The sequence below is a fragment of the Muntiacus reevesi genome, chromosome 4 (assembly GCF_963930625.1).
Source record: "Muntiacus reevesi chromosome 4, mMunRee1.1, whole genome shotgun sequence".
Taxonomy (NCBI): Eukaryota; Metazoa; Chordata; class Mammalia; order Artiodactyla; family Cervidae; genus Muntiacus; species Muntiacus reevesi.
In genome coordinates this window covers 40742305-40762490 of record NC_089252.1, presented here as the reverse complement: position 1 = coordinate 40762490, position 20186 = coordinate 40742305, and the positions used below count along the sequence as shown (strand labels likewise).

The 20186-nt window shown below is 46.1% G+C and overlaps 2 protein-coding genes across 3 annotated transcripts in view; both read right to left on the bottom strand.

Annotated features, from left to right (window-relative positions):
- Positions 1-20186, bottom strand: part of GNAL (G protein subunit alpha L) — a 47351-nt gene that overhangs the window by 10744 nt on the left and 16421 nt on the right. For both annotated transcript variants that reach the window (XM_065932599.1, XM_065932598.1), the window contains one exon: positions 7599-7696. In XM_065932599.1, coding sequence (XP_065788671.1) covers positions 7599-7696 — 98 coding nt within the window. The remainder of the gene's footprint in view (positions 1-7598; positions 7697-20186) is intronic.
- On the bottom strand, positions 480-2072 carry CHMP1B (charged multivesicular body protein 1B). The gene has a single exon (XM_065932601.1). The coding sequence runs from the start codon at positions 1969-1971 to the stop codon at positions 1372-1374; it is 600 nt and encodes a 199-aa protein (XP_065788673.1). The 5' UTR covers positions 1972-2072; the 3' UTR covers positions 480-1371.

Genomic DNA, 20186 nt, shown 5'->3' with positions numbered 1-20186 from the left:
CACACATTCATACAGGAGGACATGTTATAGTGGTGAACACTTGGTTCTCAACCATCCGAAGGGCTTGGAAGAGTCCTCTGAATTATTTCCTGAAATACTGGAATTGTCTCATGGAGAAATCTTCCAGTGAAGGGAAGGGGGAATTAAAAATATCCTTAAGTATTTAACTTAGATTAATATGCTTGCTGAGGCAAAAGCAAGTCACTGCTCTCTTTGTTCAAGGATCAGAGAAAGTGGTGGCTACAGGCTCTACATTTTCACTTTTACTTTGTACACCACCGTTCCAGAAAGACAGAAGGCAGCACAGCTGGGCTCTGGACTGAGAGGGTCAAGTCTGCACCTGTCCTTCCCACACTTCCAGACGCTGCATGAGAATGTCATGGATTTGAAAGGCTAAACCAAATATCCCAGCTTGTATCAGTACTCCCAAGATTTTAAAGAGTTGTCGCTTTAAGACCAAGATAATAAATGCGAGTAACTAGAACCTAAAATTTTATTTCTAGTTTTGATTAAATCTAAACAAAACTCGCTCTCACACACAGTCCCAGGGCTTCTCAAACTCATCAACAGTTCTTTGGCAACATTAGAGAAATGTGACTGTCATGCTAACTGGTATAGTTTAAAATAAATCTAATCACAGTCTAATAAAATAGGAAAATAACCAGAAATGTGTGAGAGAAATTCACTTGGAAATACCCATCACACATTAAGCCTTGTAAATCTTAAAACCAAAAACAAATGATTTTCTCTTATGTTATGTGGAAGTTAGGTAGCACTTTCTTCCAGTTATAGAAAGGCAACTACCACAAGAAATTTATAGGCCATAAAAAGTAAAAGAGTATTACACGAGAAGGTACTAAAGTAATTTCAGTGTAAGTTATGAGAACAGATTAATAGTCCGCTGTAGACTGCATTTGACGGCAACAAAGGATATACAGAATGGCGCTGCCCATGAAATAAGTCGTCGAATGAAGAGTAGATAGCCCGGCATCGACCTAAGTAATCACCACTCCTCAACTCCAGATATTATCAACTACACAAAAGTAAAAAGAAAACTGTCAACTTTGATAATTCGGGCAGAAAACTGAATACACGGGAACTAGAGTTTTGACCAAATTTTTGAGAAAGATTCATATAAGTCAAATTAACTAGATACACTTGATCACAAGCCATACAGAACTTTCAAATCCAGTTAAGAGTTAAGAGAAGGCCTGGGAATTCTTCGTGTGTCTGGAGAGCACTGTAAACCCGAAGGGAGAAGCATCTTGAGTAAGAGCAGTTCAGCATTCTGGCCGGTTCCGAGGTTCTAGAGTAGAGTATCCGTCTTCGGAAGGTCGCTTGCGGCCGGCTCGCCTCTGAGCGGTCCCGCGGTCACACCTGGTCCCGCAGGCGGGCCAACCTCTGGGACAGTTCGTCCTGCTCGGCCGAGGCCACGCTCGTGCCCACGGAGCCGGTCTGGCCCTGCGGCAGCTCCATGTTGAGGTCGAGGCCGGCCTCGTCTGCCATTTCCTGCAGCAGCATGTCCACCTGGCCTTGGGGAGTGGTCAGCGTCGTCGTGCTGCTCATCGTATCCTCCATCTGCTGCGTCTGAACGTCCAGCGTCTCGAACTGGTGCTCGAACTTGTCCATCAGGGCGGAGATCTTCTCGAGGTTCATGGTCTTCAACGTCGCGTCCATCGACTTAACCACTCCGGCCATCGACTTGGTCACCTTGCCCATCGTCACGGCCGTCTGGACCCTGGCGGCCACTGCGTCCACCCGCGCGCTCATCCTCAAGAAATTCACCGCCTGGTTCTTCTGGCGAATCGCGTTCTCGGCGTGAATCCTCGCAACTTCCATATTGCCCTTCTGAATGGCCTTTTTAATCTTGGCCTTTTCGGCCTTTTCCTCCTTGTCGCATTTTTTGGCACTCCTGCCCAGTTCCTTGGCCGCGAACTTTAAGTTGAACAGGTGTTTCTCCATGTTGGACATGTTCGGACGGCTTCCGAGGGTCGGCGGCCACGGTCGAGGAGAAGGCCGGAGGAAGCAGAAAAACAGAGACCGTTCCCCGCCGCCGCTCCTTTGTTTTGGTCTCACTTCCTGTTTCTGCCGCCCTGGGCGCAGGTGGTGACGTCATCCTTCGGCGCCAGGGCGGTGCCCTCGGCTGAGCGGGTGGGGCCGTGAGACGCACGGCGCGGCTAATGGGACGCACGGCGTCAGGGGCGGGGCCCGTGGGACGCACGGCGAAGGGGGCGGGGCTCCCGGACAGGGCCCACTGAGACAAGGAGTCCTGCGGGCCGGATCTTCCAACGAGGACTGCGGCCTCGCCGACTAGGGCACTCGCCGTCTGTACCTAGTTCTCGCCAGTTGTTAAAGCACTGAAGCATTAGTAAATTCACAGAAGTGCGTGTATGGACACCTTCTTACGCACGGACAAGCTGGAGGCCTGAGGTGTCCAGTTAAAGACTGAAAACCAGGATGCTTTCCCGAGGTCAGCAGACTTTCTCCACCTGCTCCTGCAACTTCCACCTTCTCAGGGGAAAGTGGGCCGTTAATAATTAAAAGTACAAAACACAGAAAGTGGTGTCACTGACCTGCACCTCATTCTTTGGGGACAGTCTGGCTGCAGCCTGAGACATCCTTTTACTGCAGTGGATGAAAATACCTTCCAGTCCACGGACCACCTCATCTATCCCGTGGCTGAAGGTCAGCTAGTACGTGAACTGCTGATAACTACCATCCAGAAATCTTTTCTGAGGTTTAGTAATAAAAGACCCACCTTTTGCTGACAGGACTCTATTTGATATTTTATAAATATCCAAGGAACTTCACTCACATTTAACTTTGACAGGCAAAACTGTCATTTTACATGATGCAGGCAGATGATGGTGAAGTGCTGGAACCCACACCCATTGGCACATATTAAAACTGTCACCACGTATCATACCCTTCAGAAGTGTAGGCTTGGAGGTGGCTGCAGCTGGTGCTGCGGTTTTTTTCTTTTAGGAAGAGTCCTTTGGTACAGCAAGGGCAGTATAAAAAGGCCCAACTTGCCCTAAGGAGCTCAGCTGAAAATGGATTCTGAGAGTAACTGAGATAGTTTTAATCCAGAGGCTCACCACCCCTTTGGGCCCCCTGTGATAGTTGGCCATGGTGGTGTTGGCACGTGCATTTTCCTAAAACACAGCTCTGGCTATATCACTCTTGCTCCAACACCTGGGCAGAAAGGCATGTGTAGACACGGTCCCCACCCTCTTCTTTCTCTCCACACATAGGCAAGTCAGACTGAGCTTGAAGGCTGAACGCCACTGTGTCACTTGTCAGTGTGGATGAGGAGGGGTGATCACTTCTCAGTTTGGATGAGTCCTCTCTGTGGACACTGTCCCTGCTGTGTGGGTTTCCACCCCGTACATCTCCTCCTGCTGAGATCCTACCGCCGCCTCACACTGCTCCTCCAGAACCTCCTCCAGGAGCCCCTCCGTGCTGCACTCTCCACTCCGGACAGCATACACAGCAGACCTCCTAGCACGGGTCTGGGGACCTATAATATTATGAACCACGTGGAGGCAGAGAACAGCCTTGTTCCTTTCCCCGCTGTGGATCCCAGAACATGCTCTGCACACAGCACACACTGAACCCCAGTGACGCTTTGCTTAGTTGAATTTGACTGAGAGGGGCTAGGATGTTACCCTCGTCAACAGCTTAGCTAAGATTTTCTCTCCCTAAAGTAGCACTCTTTCTTCACATGAGACGTTTCTAGAAGGTGGCTCAGATGGTAAGGAATCTGCCTGTAATATGGGAGACCAGGGTTTGATTCCTGGATGGGGAAGATCCCCTGGAGAAGGAAATGGCAACCCACTCCAGTATTCTTGCCTGGAGAATCCCATGGACAGAGGAGCTTGACAGTACAGTCCACGGGGTTGCAGAGAGTCAGACATGACTGAGCAACTAACACTAACACAGTTGTGAATCACTTCACCTTTCCCACTTTTCTTTTCTTTGGGGGGCATCTTTCTTCCAGAGTATTCTAAAACCAATTATGTACATGGACGTGTCTGAAAGGTATCATGTAAACACAACAGTGCAAAGCATGAGACCCTATGTACACTGCAGAGTTTCAAGTTAGATTAAGCAAAGTCTGACTTTATAAACTTGTTCTGAAATCCAATTTTCTTTGATTTCCTTTCTCCCAAAATAGCTGTTTCCATGGCTACCTAATCACTTATTATTAGCACTTAGAGGAAGTGCATTTTCGGGGATAATGCAGTAGAGATTGTTTTTAATTTTCACAGTGGGCACTGGGGACCTCTTATGAAACAGAATCTCTGCTAATTCGCTCAGCTTGCTTGATACTCCAAAGACACTCATTTTTACTGAGGCCAACCCTTAAAGCTCATAATATGCTCATTCCCAGGCTGCTCCAGCCGGGTCCTCTGTCAGATGGTGCAGTGCCCACCCATTTCGAATCACTCTCAATTTCCCCTCCCCAGCTGCCAGCAGCCACTAATCTGCTTTCTGTGTCTATGAGTTTGCCTGTTTTTGCCATTTCATACAAATGGAGTCATAGGGCATGTAGCCCTTGTGCCAGGGTTCTTTCACTGAGCCTCATGTCTTCAAGTTCACTCACGCTATAACATACGTCAGAACTTCATTCAATTTTATGGCCAAATAAGATCCCTGTGTGTGGCTGGAGCAGTCCGTTTATCCCTTCATCCTTTCATGCACATGTGGGTTGTCTGTGCTTTTAGCTACTGTGGATGCCACTGTGAACATCTGTGCACAGTTTTTGTGTGGACGTATGTTTTTAAATCTCCTGGGTGTACCCGGGAGAGAAACCGCTGGGTTCCTCCATGTTTTAAGTTTCTGAGGAACTGTGGTGAGACCATTCTTGGATTCTTCACTGGAAGTTCAGGTCCCCAGGAAGCATCTCCTCCCTTCAAATATTCCCATGGTTTCTGCCATGGAAGAAATGACTTAAAATGAATCCCTTCTTAGTTATTAGCATCTGGGTTCAAAATACAAGACTGCTGAACAGATAACATAGTGACTTGGAGTCACGCCAAGATGTCAGCAGATCTTTTCTTGAGAATTCAGAAGAGAAGGGAAAAGAAGATGCATCAGAACCCTGGACTCTGCCAGGGCAAAGCTCAGCTCCCCACCAACCCCATGCTGGGCCCTGGGCTCCTGATTTCAAACAGCCCTGACTTCATGCAAAGACACCCTCCCAGGAATTGAGCCTCCAAGGAAGAACAAGACACATTCTCCAAGCAGCTGGAAACCTGGGGGTTGGGCAGGCAGGTTTGAGTGTCTCGGTCCCAGAACATTCCCAGCTGGACGCTGGAATGTCCTTTCTTCCATAAACCACGGTGATGGGAGGTAGAAGCAGCTACTTTCCTTCAACATGTCATTTGGCAACATAAACACATTGGGTACCACGCGTGCGTCTAACGAGTGTTATGAAATGTTACTTGTTCTTGAAACCCCTTGGCCCCAGTCGCAAAATCCGAGTGCAGAGGGAAAACAAGATTGTGATTAAGAGACAACGGTTGCTGATCCCACTTGAGTCCCATGCATATTAAAATGGATTAAGGAAGCCAAGCTGCGGATGTAAGGATTAACCCAGATAGTGATGTTCAGGGGGTGGTGGGGGGCAGAGTCCAGAGCAGGAGTCGCGGTGTTGATGTCTGACAAGCCTGCAGTCTACACCTTGGGTCTCAGTCTCGCTCTCCCTAATTTGAAAGGAGAGAACTGAAGGAGATAGCAGATCGTGGCTGGGGTCCTTCTGGGTAGGAGTGCTGATCTCAGGCCCCTCAGGGGACCCCCTGAACCTCTGTCCCACATGGAGACATGGTAGCAGGAACTCAGCAAGGGCCCCCAGGTGCCAGGCATGCTCTGGGGTGTTTGGGTCTCTGCTTAGTCAATCCTACAACAACTGCACAAGAACACAGTCCGTGACTTTATTCCCATGAAGCACCCTGCCCAAGAGAACATCTGGATCCTGACTGCCTGCCAGCAAAGCTCAGGCTGCTTCTTTTTGTCATATATGCCTTGCATATTCTGTTTTAAAGTAAATCATTAATTCTATCACTATGGTGATGGGCTCTTTTCATAAGAAAGAGAAATTCCTAAAGGGACACTGAAGGGTGCTGAAGGCCCAGGAGACTTCGCTCAAGAAATGCTGGAAATGGCGATCAGACATACCCCCACGAACCTCAGATGCAAACTTATATAGGTTTTTTTTTTTTTTTTTTTTACTTATATAGGTTTTAATGTTATTTTGAGCTGTGCTGGGAATTCCAGCTGCTGGCATTTTCTTAATATGACATTCCCATCTCTACAACATTGTGATTTAACATATAGTTCCACTGTGGTTTTTAAGTGATGGTGACATGGCTTTAGAAAAGAGCGTGAGAGGGTCTCAGAGGGGAGATGAGGGCCCCTCTGGGAGGGGTGGCCCCCAGGACCCTCTCAGGTTGTGTTCAGCTCCACCAGAACTGTCCCCCACACCACACCCACACCCACATCTAAACCCTCCAGCTCTCTGGACTTCGCAATCCAGCTGTGGAATAAGTGAGCACAGGAAAGCAGTCACAAATGTGAACCAGAGCCTGTGGTCTATTTACAAGGTGATGTGGATTCAAGGCAAGTCTTGAAGGAACTGTTAAGCATGGCAGGAAAAGAGAAGTTTTAAGTACAGGTCTAGTTAATTAGCAAAGAGTCAGAGGCGACCGAGCATGCACAACTAGTTAACTATAGATCCTTATCAGTAAATAGACTTTCTCATACATAAGGGAAGATCATTAATGCTATTGGTGGTCATTCAGGGCGCCTGGGGCAGGTGTGTGGGCACCTCTGGCTAACCTGGCCCTGCTGGACAGCCCCAGAGGCTCCCTGAATTGGGGCAGCTTGCCTCCTGCCAGTGGCTGAGGGGGTGTGACTGGCTCCCTGGCACAAGGGGGATGAGGTGAAGTAAGGTCCCATCAGCACCATCTGTCCTCTGTCTTGGCCTCGAGGACTGTCTGCCTCCTGGGAGGATCCCCTCTCTTCCCACTCCTCCATCCTCTGCAGACTGAACATCATTGCTTACTACCTCTCCTCTGTCTATACTTGCTCATCTTGTCCAGGTTCTACAGTCATCAGTGGGCAGGCACCGTCCACACCTGGGTTGCTTCTTCTCGTCTAACACCAGCTCCTACATCCAGCTGCTTGCTCCATCTCTGTCTCTGCTCTGGTACATCAGCCTGGCTTCTCCAAACTGGAGCCGATGGCAACCTGTCCTCCACTAATGACATCTCCCAGGTTTCCGCCTGAATAATAGCATCATGATGCACCTGTGGTCATCCTGACCCCCTCTTTTCTCCACCTCTCTCATCTGATCTGCTGCCTGGCTCTTTCCCCATGGACCAAGGCTCACCTCTAAGCCCACCACCTGCCCTGAAGCACCCACGGATCTCTGTTGCCTCCGTTCCACCCTCTGAGCAGCAGTCAGAATGACCTGACAGTCTGGGTCATCACATATCCAGGTGATGCCACTTGCTGCACGGGGTGGGAAAGCTGGACTCTGAGGGGCAGTGCAGTGGGGGCGCCCACCCTGGGCCGGGCCTCATGGGCAGACTCACTATTGGGCGCAGTCGATGAGCTGGTACTCGTTGGACCGCTCGAAGCAGGCCTTCACGCCTTCATCATCCCAGAGCTTCTTCACATGATCGAAGAATTCCTGAAATTTGAAAAAGTTATGGGTAAGAAAATGTGCTACCCATCTTCCAAAAGTTAAAAGGAAAAAGAGAATGCCAAAACCATCTGCAGGGTAGGTCGGCTTCGCACAGTGTGGAAGGCCTCATTCCTCAATCTACGTCAAACACTCTCAGTCCCAGAAAGTTCCCAAAGTGGAAGTGACAAGTCCAAAATTAATGACATTCATCAACTATCCATACCATTAAGAGTCTACAGTTCTTAAGACTCAGTGACTTGACTAGCAGAATGGCCACTTCAGCCATGAAAAAACACACTTGTTATAATGGCAAGGTCTATTTTAGCTGCTTCCCTGGTGGCTCAAATGGTAAAGAATCTGCCTGTAATGCAGGAGCTCTGGATTTGATCCCTGGGTTGGGAGGTTCCCCTAGAGAAGGAAATGGGAACCCACTCCAGTATTCTTGCCTGAGGATTTCATGGACAGAGGAGCCTGGTGAGCTACAGTCTAGGGGGTTGCAAAGAGTCAGACACGACTGAGTGACCAACACTTTCACTTTTAATTTTCTAGGTGAGAATGAAGCCATGATCATGAACAGACATGACTGACCAGTTGAGTTATGTTCTGCCCAGAAGCATTAGGTACATGAGAAAGAAACTTTTAAAATTACAATCTTTGGGGATAGTAATTTATTGTCTTCTGGCCTTTTAAGAAACTGTGAGGTAAGCATGAACCGGGAATTTTCATTCAAGCCCATCCATTATGGCACCAGCAGCCTCTGAAGCGGGAAGCTGGCCGTCTGGGTAAAGGTGACTTTGTGAACCTGTATTTCCAAGATTATCCATTTTAAATGAGCAGCGCTATGGCAGCAGATGACTATACATTAGCAGCTAAATATAAAAGAACTTATGTAAATTTTCAAGAAACTCTTTGTTAGAATATTTATATCCCTTCCCACGCCAGGAAGCATTGACTTCCACCTTCGATCTGCAGGGGAGGGTCTGGGGCAAAGCCTCCAGGAAGCAGCCAAGGCCATGCTCCCTAAGAATCAGCACAGGTTCTTTGCAGAAAAAAACAAACTGAGTTGGCACATTTTTTAGGGATTCACAGTTCCATACAAGGGTGGATCCCAGATCTGAGGGGCCTGACACTTTTACAAGTTTTAGGCCCACTACGAAAACGGAAACACAGAATTACAGGTACAAATTAGGTTCAGAACCCAGGAAGGGAAGTGGGGGCCCTGTGTGCAAGCATCACCAGATCCCAGTATGTCTCATTCTGACTCCTAATATCAGGAACAATGTTTAAGCTTACACCATGAGTCTCTGTGTCTATCATGTCTGCCTGCCTGTTGGCATCAACAAGTCCATACTGTCCACAGGGGACAGGAGTGGATAGCGTCCATGCAGAGGAGAGGAGCTGGACCCTCGGCTTTTATCCTGCCCCCTGAACTGATGTTTCCTTGTGGAACCTTCCAGGGCTGCTCCCATCTCTCCAGAGAAGGGGTCTGTCTGTGGGCTTCCTTAAAAACTTCTTTGTAAGAGCCAAACAAGGACAAAGACACACACACACACACATTTAAAGAGAAAGGCTCTCTTGTGCTATCATCTGCCAGTCCTGGCAGGTAGTGATGCCACTGTCTCGGTGATGCTGGTATTTGAGTGCCCCCTTTCCCCCACTGCAACCTCTCGTGCAGTGGTCCTGGAACAAAGTCCCTTCCTGTCTTTAACAAGGATCAGCATTAAAAACAGGATTAATTATAAAAACAAAGTATGGCAGAAGGGAACTAGGAGCAGGAATGCGAGTGATGTGAAGCACACTGAAGTAAGTGCCCAGACATTAGGCAAGGTCTACACACAAGCTCGGACCTGTGCCCAGACAGGGTTTCTGAGCTTCTGTGCCATCAACTCAGTGATGTAAGTGAAGTTTTTCTTTAATAGTCTGAGCAGAAGCCTCGGAGACAGAGTCACAGAGGGGTGCTCGGTCCAAGGAACAAAATGCACGGTTCTTGGGGTGATGCTGACAACAGCAGAGAGGTAGGAACCTGGTTGCTGTGACCTTACAGCAGACGCCGTGGACGACGCCAAGAAGACAGGGGCAACTTCAATCTGCTTCATCTTCCTCCTTGGGGAACAAGACCTTAGGCAAGACCAAGGCCAGGTGCCCAGGAGTCTCCACATTTACTCTTTAAGGAGTTCTCAGAACTTTGTGGAAAATTCCAGGGTGGCTGTGGCTGTGACTTATTTACCTTTTCATCAGGGAAAACATCACACAGAAGCAGAGAGACTGCCTCCGAGCACTCACTACCCATGGGCAGATTCCACATTCATCGTGTGGCCGCTCTCTTTATCTGTATCTCAGGCCTTCTTTCCCACCTTTATTATTTTATAGCCGCTCTCTTACACCATTGTTTTATTTCAACATTATTTCTAAAAGATAAAGGTTTAGAAATCATAGCCACAATGTGCGTGCGTGCTAAGTTGATTCAGTTGTGTCTGACTCTTTGCGACCCTATGGACCATAGTCCACCAAGCTCCTCTGTCCATGGGATTCTCCAGGCAAGAATACTGGAGTGGGTTGCCATGCCCTCCTTCAGGGGTATAGCCACAATACCACAAGCGCAAATAAAAATATACAAACCAGTAAAGAAACAATTCTGTGACATCATGAACCACTGCAGCTTCTTGAGCTTGGCTAGAATCCTGCTACATTTGCTAAGACAACTGGGAAGTAAATATGAGGAATAACTTTAGTATGTCTCCCTTAGCAACTTAAATGAACAATACTAAATAAAAATAATTTCAGTGTTGTGTGTGTGTATCTAAAAAGAAAGCGTGATTCACAGTGAAGTGTCACTTGTTTTTGACATCTGGGAGTTGAGAGAAACTGAGAGAATAAAGAGAAAATTACTAAGTAATACTTCCTATTTTTTCTGTATTACAGAATATGAGAATCACCTTGTGATCTTCACATATTTAGCAACTGAAATACATGGAGATTTATGTTACTTTTATTCAAAGAAGTTTGAATTGTGTTATAGAAAATAAAAATGATAATGATACCAAATTAAATCTAAAGTAAGGCTTTAAATTGTTACAGCATAATCTTGATGTTGAAATCAAAATTTAAACTAAATATATTAAATACCCAACTTCTCCATTTCCTAGCACAACACTTGCCTTCTGGTTCTGCTGTTTACACCTCTCTGTAGATATAACATATACTCAAAGCTAGCTTGGAATTCTCAGGTGAGTAACTTTTTTTTTTTGCTTTTAAATTCTTCATTACTGCTTTAAAATAGAAATATATGTATGCCAACAAGAAATGTAAAAAAATCCTTGCATGATTTTTCTCCTAATATAATACAATAAAACAACTTTTTGGTTACATTAACTCTTAAAATACATTTTTCATTTTGGAAATAAAAATCAAGTCAAAAATACTTCTTGTCTGGTGAGCTGAATGTGGTCCAGGGGTCTGGAGGGCACCCGGGTCTCAAGTGGGGCTGCTCCCACACTCCATGCCCTGTCCTGAGGCTGGTGGAAACCTTCGATGGGTGGAGTGAAAAATGTTATTCCTAGGATGACTTATGGAAAAGATCCCTCTTTAATTTTAGTGTCAGGAATAGTTTTTTGCATCTCTCGGGCAACTGTTCTTTCAATTTTATTATTAATTTTTAATCCTCTGGGATCCTATGACTCTTCTTCACTTACATCACTGAGTTGATGGCACAGAAGCTCAGAAACCCTGTCTGGGCACAGGTCCGAGCTTGTGTGTAGACCTTGCCTTATGCTCTGGGCACCTACTTCAATCTGCTTCACATCACTTGCTTTCCTGCTCCTAGTTCCCTTCTGCCGTACTTCGTATTTTTAATTAATTTGTGTTATAACCTTGTGAGTGGCACCAAATCCTTTATGAAACTCGTTGACGTGAAAGTGAAAGTTGCTCAGTTGTGTCCGACTCTTTGTGAATTCTCCAGCCCGGAATACTGGAGTGGGTAGCCTTTCCTTTCTCCAGGGGATCTTCCCAACCCAGGGGTTGAACCCAGGTCTCCTGCATTACAGACAGATTCTTTACCAGCTGAGCCACAAGGGAAGCCCACGTTGAAGCAAAATAAATGATTAAAGGAACCGTCCATGGTAACGGAGTGGACAGTGATCATCACACCATCAAGTGGGCCTTAGAAACGGGCAGTTTGTTTCAGGTGAGTAGCCATTTAAATGGAATTTTCTGAAGCTCAAGTTTGAGTCTGATTCATCTAAAATGCACCTACTCAGTTTTACCCCTCAGAAAGCAGGGTGATCTAATAGGCTCCTGTCATTTCTCTTTTCAGATATCTGGTGGATGTCAAGTTGAAAGTACGTGTGGGATCCGTCATGCCTGGTTATTTATAATTTCTGTCCATCCTCAGGTCTAAGTGAAAACAGGATACCTCAAATTCTATTTAGAAACAGCGTTCAGAAACCATGCTAAAGTGGACTTCCCTGATGGTTCAGTGGTTAAGAATCTGCCTTCCAATGCAGGGGATGCAGCTTCAAGTCCTTGTCGGGGAGTTAAATCTCACACGCTGCGGGGCAACTAAGCCCATGCTCCACAACTATAGAAAGCCCACGTGTTGCAATGAAGACCCAGAAAAAAAACCAAAGTATTAACAGTAATCGGGGGTCCCCAAGCTTGTGTGTCTCCCAGCATGAAACACGGCCTCTGTGGGCATAAAACCACAGCAAGGAACCAAACGTAAGGTGGGGTCACCTGGCCCCTCTTGGGGCCTCGTGTGTCCCAGGCAAGGTTCTCAGGGTCTCCTGGCTGAGGGCTCATTTCGAGTCTCAAATGTCCTGCCGTGCAGATGATGCAGCTCTTGTTCTACAGATGACAAAATAGGGAGGATCACGGATCCTTCACACTTGTCCGAGCCCCATGATGAGGAGGTGTCTGCCTGCATCTGGAAGCAGCTCAGTGGGCTGGGCCAGCTTCTTGTTTCCCCAGCTATTGCAGCTCCTCGTGGCTGGAGACCACTGAGAGCAAACCCACGTTTACAATAAATACCACACTCGCCCTCCCCTGACCCCCCACCTTGGACAGCCTGCTTTATTCTTAGAATCATTTCTAGCAGCCTTCGGAGGTTTACTTCATATGCCCTAAAATTCACCCATGTAGTTATCCAGTCACACACCCACCAACACAGCCAAATCTCAGAGCCTCTCTACCACCTCCACTCCATCTCCACCATCCCTGCCCCAGTCTCAGACAACTGACAATCTACTTCAGTCTCTATCAGTTCAGTTCAGTTCAGTCACTCAGTCATGTCCGACTCTTGCAACCCCATGAATCACAGCACGCCAGGCCTCCCTGTCCATCACCAACTCCCGGAGTTTACCCAAACTCACCTCCATCGAGTCGGTGATGCCATCCAGCCATCTCATCCTCTGTCATCCCCTTCTCTTCCTGCCCCCAATCCCTCCCAGCATCAGGGTCTTTTCCAATGAGTCAACTCTTCACATGAGGTGGCCAAAGTATTGGAGTTTCAGCTTCAGCATCAGTCCTTCCAATGGACACCCAGGACTGATCTCCTTTAGGATGGACTGGTTGGATCTCCTTGCAGTCTAAGGGACTCTTAAGAGTCTTCTCCAACACCACAGTTCAAAAGCATCAATTTTTCAGCGCTCAGTTTTCTTCACAGTCCAACTCTCACATCCATACATGATCACTGGAAAAACCACAGCCTTGACTAGACGGACCTTTGTTGGCAAAGTGATGTCTCTGCTTTTTAATATGCTATCTAGGTTGGTCATGACTTTCCTTCCAAGGAGTAAGCATCTATTAATTTCATGGCTGCAATCACCATCTGCAGTGCTTTTGGAGCCCCAAAAGATAAAGTCTGACACTATTTCCACTGTTTCTCCATCTATTTCCCATGAAGTGATGGGACCAGATGCCATGATCTTAGTTTTCTGAATGTTGAGCTTTAAGCCAACTTTTTCACTCTCCCCTTTCACTTTCATTAAGAGGCTTTTTAGTTCCTATTCATTTTCTGCCATAAGTGTGGTGTCATCTGCATATCTGAGGTTATTGATATTTTTCCCGGCAATCTTGATTCCAGCTTGTGCCTCTTTCAGCCCAGCGTTTCTCATGATGTACTCTGCATATAAGTTAAATAAGTACGGTGACAATATACAGCCTTGACATAACTCCTTTTCCTGTTTGGAACCAGTCTGTTGTTCCGTGTCCAGTTCTAACTGTTGCTTCCTCACCTGCATATGGGTTTCTCAAGAGGCAGGTCAGGTGGTCTGCTATTCCCATCTCTTTCAGAATTTTCCACAGTTTATTGTGATCCACACAGTCAAAGGCTTTGGCATAGTCAATAAAGCAGAAATAGATGTCTCTATAGTTTTGCCTTTTCTAGAAACTTCATGTGAGTGAAATCACATAGTCTTTTGGGTCTTGCTTCTTTTGCTTAGCCTGAGTTTTCTGGGATTCACCTGTTTTGTTATTAGTAGCTAAAAAAAAACTGCTCAGTTTTATTACATTGTATGAATAAGATCACATTTTGTTTATTTACTCACCAGTGGATGGACACTGGGTTATTTCTGGGTTTTGACAGTTACGAGCAACACTGCAGGAATATCTGAGTACCAGGCTTTGTATGGACTTCTATTATCATCTCTTCTGGGTTAATACCCTGGAGTGGAATTGCTGGGGTACACAGCAGGTATACAATTAACGTTAAAAAAACTGCTAAATTGTTTTCCAAAGTGGCCATTCCATTTACACTGTCAAGAGCAATGTTTTCAGGGTTTGAGTTCCTCCAAATCTCAAGTTCCCCAAAACCTTTGTTTTTGTTAGTTTAAAAAATTTTAATTATTCTAATGGGTGCATGCTGGTATCTGGCTGTGGCTTTAGTTTGCATCTCCCTAATGGCCAATGATGGTGGACATCTTTTCACGTGATGGTTGGCCACTTGCATGTCTTATTTTTGAAGTATCTGTTCAAATATTTTTCCCATTAAAAATTGAGTTGTACGTCTTCTTATTACTGTTTTATTTTCTTTATGAGAGTAAAATATTCTTGGTCTTCTGAGTTCCCACATACATCTGAGAATGGGCCTGTCAGCTTCTAGAGAAAAGCTGCTGGTATCTTGGCTGGAATTGCAAGGCTACTGTGTTTCTAGGCTACTTTGGGGAGAATGCCATCTTAATAGTAACGAACTTTCTATCCATGGACATGGTATATATGTTTATTTATGTCTTATTTTCTCTCAATAATGTTTCCTAGTTTTCAGTGTACCACATTTTCCACATTGTTAGATTTTTTTGCCTAAGTAAATTTTTGGTGTTATTTTGAAAGTGTATTCTTTTTAAAAAATCATTTTTGGAAATTTTTCATGGTTAGTACAAAGAAATAGTTAATTTCTATATTTGATCCTGTATCCTACAACCTTGTTAATTTCATATATGACTTCCAGAGGCTTTCACTTCCTTCCTGTGTAGCTGAGCACAGAATTACCCATGTAGCTTTAGCCTCTTTTTCCCTGAAGCATGACTCACAAGGTCTGGGGCAGAATCAGAACTCCCTGTGGTTTCAAAGTGCAGAGTGACTGAGCCAAAGGGGCCTTTGCTAACCACAGTGGCCAGGCTGCACTTGGTTTAAAGGTTTTTTTTTTTTTTTTTTTAAAGATAGAGTAAGGGACTTCCCTGGTGGTCCAGTGGTTAAGAATCCTCCTTCCAAAGCAGGGGACATGGGTTCAACCCCTGGTTCGGGAACTCAGCTCTTACATACTGCAGAGCAACTAAGCCTGCAAACCACAACTAAGACCTGATGCAGCCAAACAGAAAAAATGTCCAGTAAGATTTGTCTAAGGACTCTCTACCTTTTGTTTCAAAATTATAGTCTCACAAAACTGGTAAGTATAAAGTTTTAGTAATAAGATCCATGACCCACAGTACAGTTAAATAAATCTACCCCATCGTGATGGGAACATATAATTTTCCTTAAAGTATTCTTTCCCATAAAATTAATTTCTTAGCTTTTGATTTTTCTTGTTCACAATACTCCCACTCTTATATCTGAGATTCTCTCTCTAAAATCCTAATTCTCGTGCACTTGAAATATGCCAAAGAGACTCATGGGAGAAACTTATTTGTGTGGGAACAGAGATAAAATAATTATGTATTTTCATTAGGGGTAAGACACTCAAAGAATCACGACTTTGGTCTTTACTTCCAGACAGGCTCTGTCAAGTTGTCTCCCCAAAGTTCTCCGTGGTGTCAACTTGATTATACAACACCTGGAGGTATTATTCTTGGTCTCTTAGTCACTCTGAGTCCTGTCTGCTTTACGTGCTGAGAGGCAAAGAGGAAGAAGAAGACCCACTTTTGGGGAAGAGATCAAAGCAAATGTCTGTAAAAGGGTGTTTGCTGCGTTTCCACAGAATTAGACACATTATGTATTTGGGGAAACTTTTAGTGTAGGACATAATAGAGGAGCCTAACAAGGAATCCTGAGACAGCATTTGATCGTGGATTCTAGTATCTGAGGGCCTGGGTTCCAGTCTGGTGGGGTGGGAGGGCTCCTTCATTCTTGCCACTGTGCCCTGTTCCCCGGGGACAGGGCAGTCCTTCTGGGCAGCGGCTAGAACACGCGGCCGACAGGTGGAGGAAGCGGGTGAGGATGTGCCAGTGAGGGGTGGGGCACGAGGGGGCGGTGAGAGAGTGGGGGCAAGATAAAACCAGAAGGTGGGGGTGGCACAGGGAGGACAGACTTGGCGAGAGGTTGAGGACTGGCCTGTGAAGTGCTGCCGGGGGAAGGCTTGGGAGTCCTTGGCTCTGGGCACCAGGACAGGACCTGAACTCAAGGGTGCAGATCTGGCAGCATTGTGACCAGGCCGCTAGGTGCCAAAAGGAGCACATGGCGGGGAACAGGAGGCCGTGCAGGCTTGAGGACACCCGCTGGTACAAGGCACCACCAGCTGCTGGGGAGGGGGCACAGGTTCTGAACATGGGGTGGGGGGTGTCCGGGTCATTGGCATGAGGCTGGCTATGGTGGCAGGAATGGGCCCTGGGGACAGAAACCCTGAGGGCACTGCTGTTGGGCTGAGCTGCACCCCAGCTCCCAGACCCTGTAAGGCTCCCGACTCCTGACTTACAGCAGGGGAGAGGTAGGGCTGGCTGAACAGAACTACAGTCACTTTCTAGAAACAAGGGCTGAGCCTTCTTAGGAGAACATGTGCAGCAACCTGAAAAGGCACCTGGGAGCCAAGCCCCCAAGTCTCCACACACTGGCGAGGGTCCCCAGGGTCGTGGATATCAATACAGTTTATAACGCATATATACAAAGTACCATAGCAGACGAAGATGAACAATGAGTGCATGCTCAGTCACTCAGTTGTGTCCAACTCTTCATGATGCTATGGGCTGCAGCCTGCCAGGCTTTTCTGTCCTGCAGGCTGCTAGGGGGTGGGGAGGAGGATGGGGAGCAGGCTGGGGGTGCGGGCCCAGGATCCCCAGTTGCTAAGAGGGCTCTTTGTAATTAACTAGGCGACATGTGTACCAGGCACCCACAACAGGCTGAGGGTGTCCTCAGTAGGACCATGCAGCCTCCGTGAGAGAAAACAACAGCTACGAGGAAACATGACACCCTTGGTGCATTTCTGGAGGGATTAGGGGACTCATGTTTCCACAAAATAACAGATTTCAAAGGCGCTGCTGATCTCTGCAATTTTGCAGCAGCTGAGAATCTGGGATCTGACACAAAAGGGAAAGAAAACTGTCCAGAGAACCAGAGACCTTGACATTCTGCACTCGTGAATTTGCGAGAAATCATCTTTAAGATTTCTTCCATCTTTAAGATTTCTTCTGAGTTTTGTATTTACCCTCTTTCTATTTTTAATGGAGCCATTTTATTGACCTTTAATGCACATACCATACAGTTGACCTATTTAAAGTGTACAAGTCTGGTTTTTAGTTTATTCGTGGAGTTGTGCACCCATCACCATGATCACCTTTAGAACATGTCCATCACTGGTAAAGAATCCGTCTCCTAATGCAGAAGACTTAAGAGACGTGGGTTTGATCCCTGGGTTGGGAAGATCCCCTGGAGAAATAAATGGCAATCCACTCCAGTATTCTTGCCTGGAGAATTCAATGGAGAGAAGAGCCTGGCAGGCTACAGTCCACGGGGTTGCAAAGAGTCGCACACAACTGAGCACACACACACATCACCTCAAAGAAACCCTGTACCCAGGAGCAGTGACTCACTCCTCATTCTCACCTCCCTCTGCCCCTGAACCCACCTTCTGTCTACACCAACCTGCCTGCTCTGGACATTCCACACAAATGGACTTCATACGCTATGTGGCCTTTTGTTAGGCTTGTTTTATTTAACAAGTTTTCAAGGCTGTAACATGGGTCAGTGCTTCATTCTGCTTTTGACCAAATAAGATCCCACCGTGTGGACAGACCACATGTGTTCATCCACTCATCCTTTGATGTCCATCCTTTGGGTTGCTGCACTGTTTGGTTGTTGTGAACAGTGCTGTTATCACTGTTCCTGTGGAACATTTGTGGAAATGTGTGTTTTTAACTCCCCTGGGTGTATACCTAGGCGAAGGCCTCCTTTCCCAAGAGAAATGTGTAGAACCATTTTACAAGAGTTATTGAGTTGGAACTGTTGATTCATCATGCTTAATTAATCTCAGTACTTAGTAGCTTTATTAAACATTTATTCATTGGAAGCATTGATGCTGAAGCTCCAATACTTTGGCCACCTGATGTGAAGAGCTGACTCGCTGGAGAACACCCTGATGCTGGGAAAGACTGAAGGCAGGAGGAGAAGGGGGTGGCAGAGGATGAGGTGGTTGGATGACATCACCAACTCAAAGAACATGAATGTGAGCAAACTCCAGGAGATAGTGAAGGATAAGGAAGCCTGACATGCTGCAATCCATAGGGTCACAGAGAGCTGGACATGCCTTAGCAACTGAGACACAACAACAACCTTAATGGAATTGAGCAGTGAGGACTGTGTGAGAAAGTTTTCACTCTCATCCAGCTCTTGAACGTAATTCTGATTTAAACTTGAACACAGATGGTGGTTGTTCAGTCACTTAGTCATGTTCGACTCCTTGCGACCCCACAGACTGCAGCTTCCCTGTCCTTCCCTGTTCTTCACCATCTCCTGGAGTTTGTTCGAACTCATGTCCATTGAATCAGTGATACCATCCAAACATGTTGTCCTCTGTTGTCCCCTTCTCCTCTTGCCCTCAATCTTTTTCAGCATCAGGGTCTTTTCCAATGAGCCGGCTCTTCGCATCAGGTGGCCAAAGTATGGGGGCTTCAGCTTCAGCATCAGTCCTTCCAATAAATATTTAGGACTGATTTCCTTTAGGATTGACTGGTTTGATCTCTTTGCAGTCCAAGGGGTTCTCAAGAGTCTTCTCCAATACTACAGTTCGAAAGCATCAATTCTTCAGCACTCAGCTTTCTTTATGGTCCAACTCTCACATTCGTACACGACTACCGTACTACTAGCTTTGACTCCATGGACCTTTGTTGGCAAAATGATGTCTCTGATTTTTAACATGCTGTCTAGGTTTGTCATAGCTTTTCTTCCAAAAAGCAAGCATCTTTTAACTTTGTGGCTGCGGTCACTGTCCGCAGTGATTTGGGGCCCAAGAAAATAAAACCTGTCACTGTTTCCATTGTTTTCCTGTTTTTTTCCTCTTTTATTGGCCACACCTTGCAGCACATAGGATTTTAGTTCTCCCACCAGGGATCGTACCTGCATTCTCTGCAGTGGAAGCATGGAGTCTTACCCACTTAAACCACCAGGGAAGTCCCATAAACATTTTAAATTTTGATCAGGTTCAATGTGTTTATTTCTTCTTTTGTTGCTTGAGTTTCTGGTGTCACATTCAAGAAATCACTGTCAAATCCAAAGTCATGAAGACATATGCCTATATTTTCTTCTGAGCATTTGACGGTTTTAACTCTTAGATTTAGGCTATTGGTCCATTTTGCGTTAACTTCTGTGTGTGGTGTGAGGTTATGCATATTGTAGGGTTAGTTCAACCTAGGTTATTTCTCAAATTCACATGAATTTTTGTTGGAAAATGACATATTTCAATACTATAACAAGTCCTTACTAAGTCACATTAAAAATTTTTGTCCTGCTCTCTCTCCCACGGAGAAGGAAATGGCAACCCACTCCAGTATTCTTGTGTGGAAAATCCCATGGATGGAGGAACTTGGCAGGCTACAGATCGCAAAGAGTCGAACACGACTGAACGACTTTCACATTCATTCCCCCACAAATGAACTCTCAAGAATCTTGCATGGAATGTTCACTGTGATAATGGTCTGTCAAAGATATTGTAAAACAAGGATGACCTTCTCCCTCAAAATTTGTCATCATAGCCAAAGTATTTCCTGAGGGCCAACAACCAACCAAGCATTCACCAAATATTACTGAGTTCCATTTCTGTGCCAGGTTCTGTGTTGGGGGCTGGGAGACTGTGGTGAGT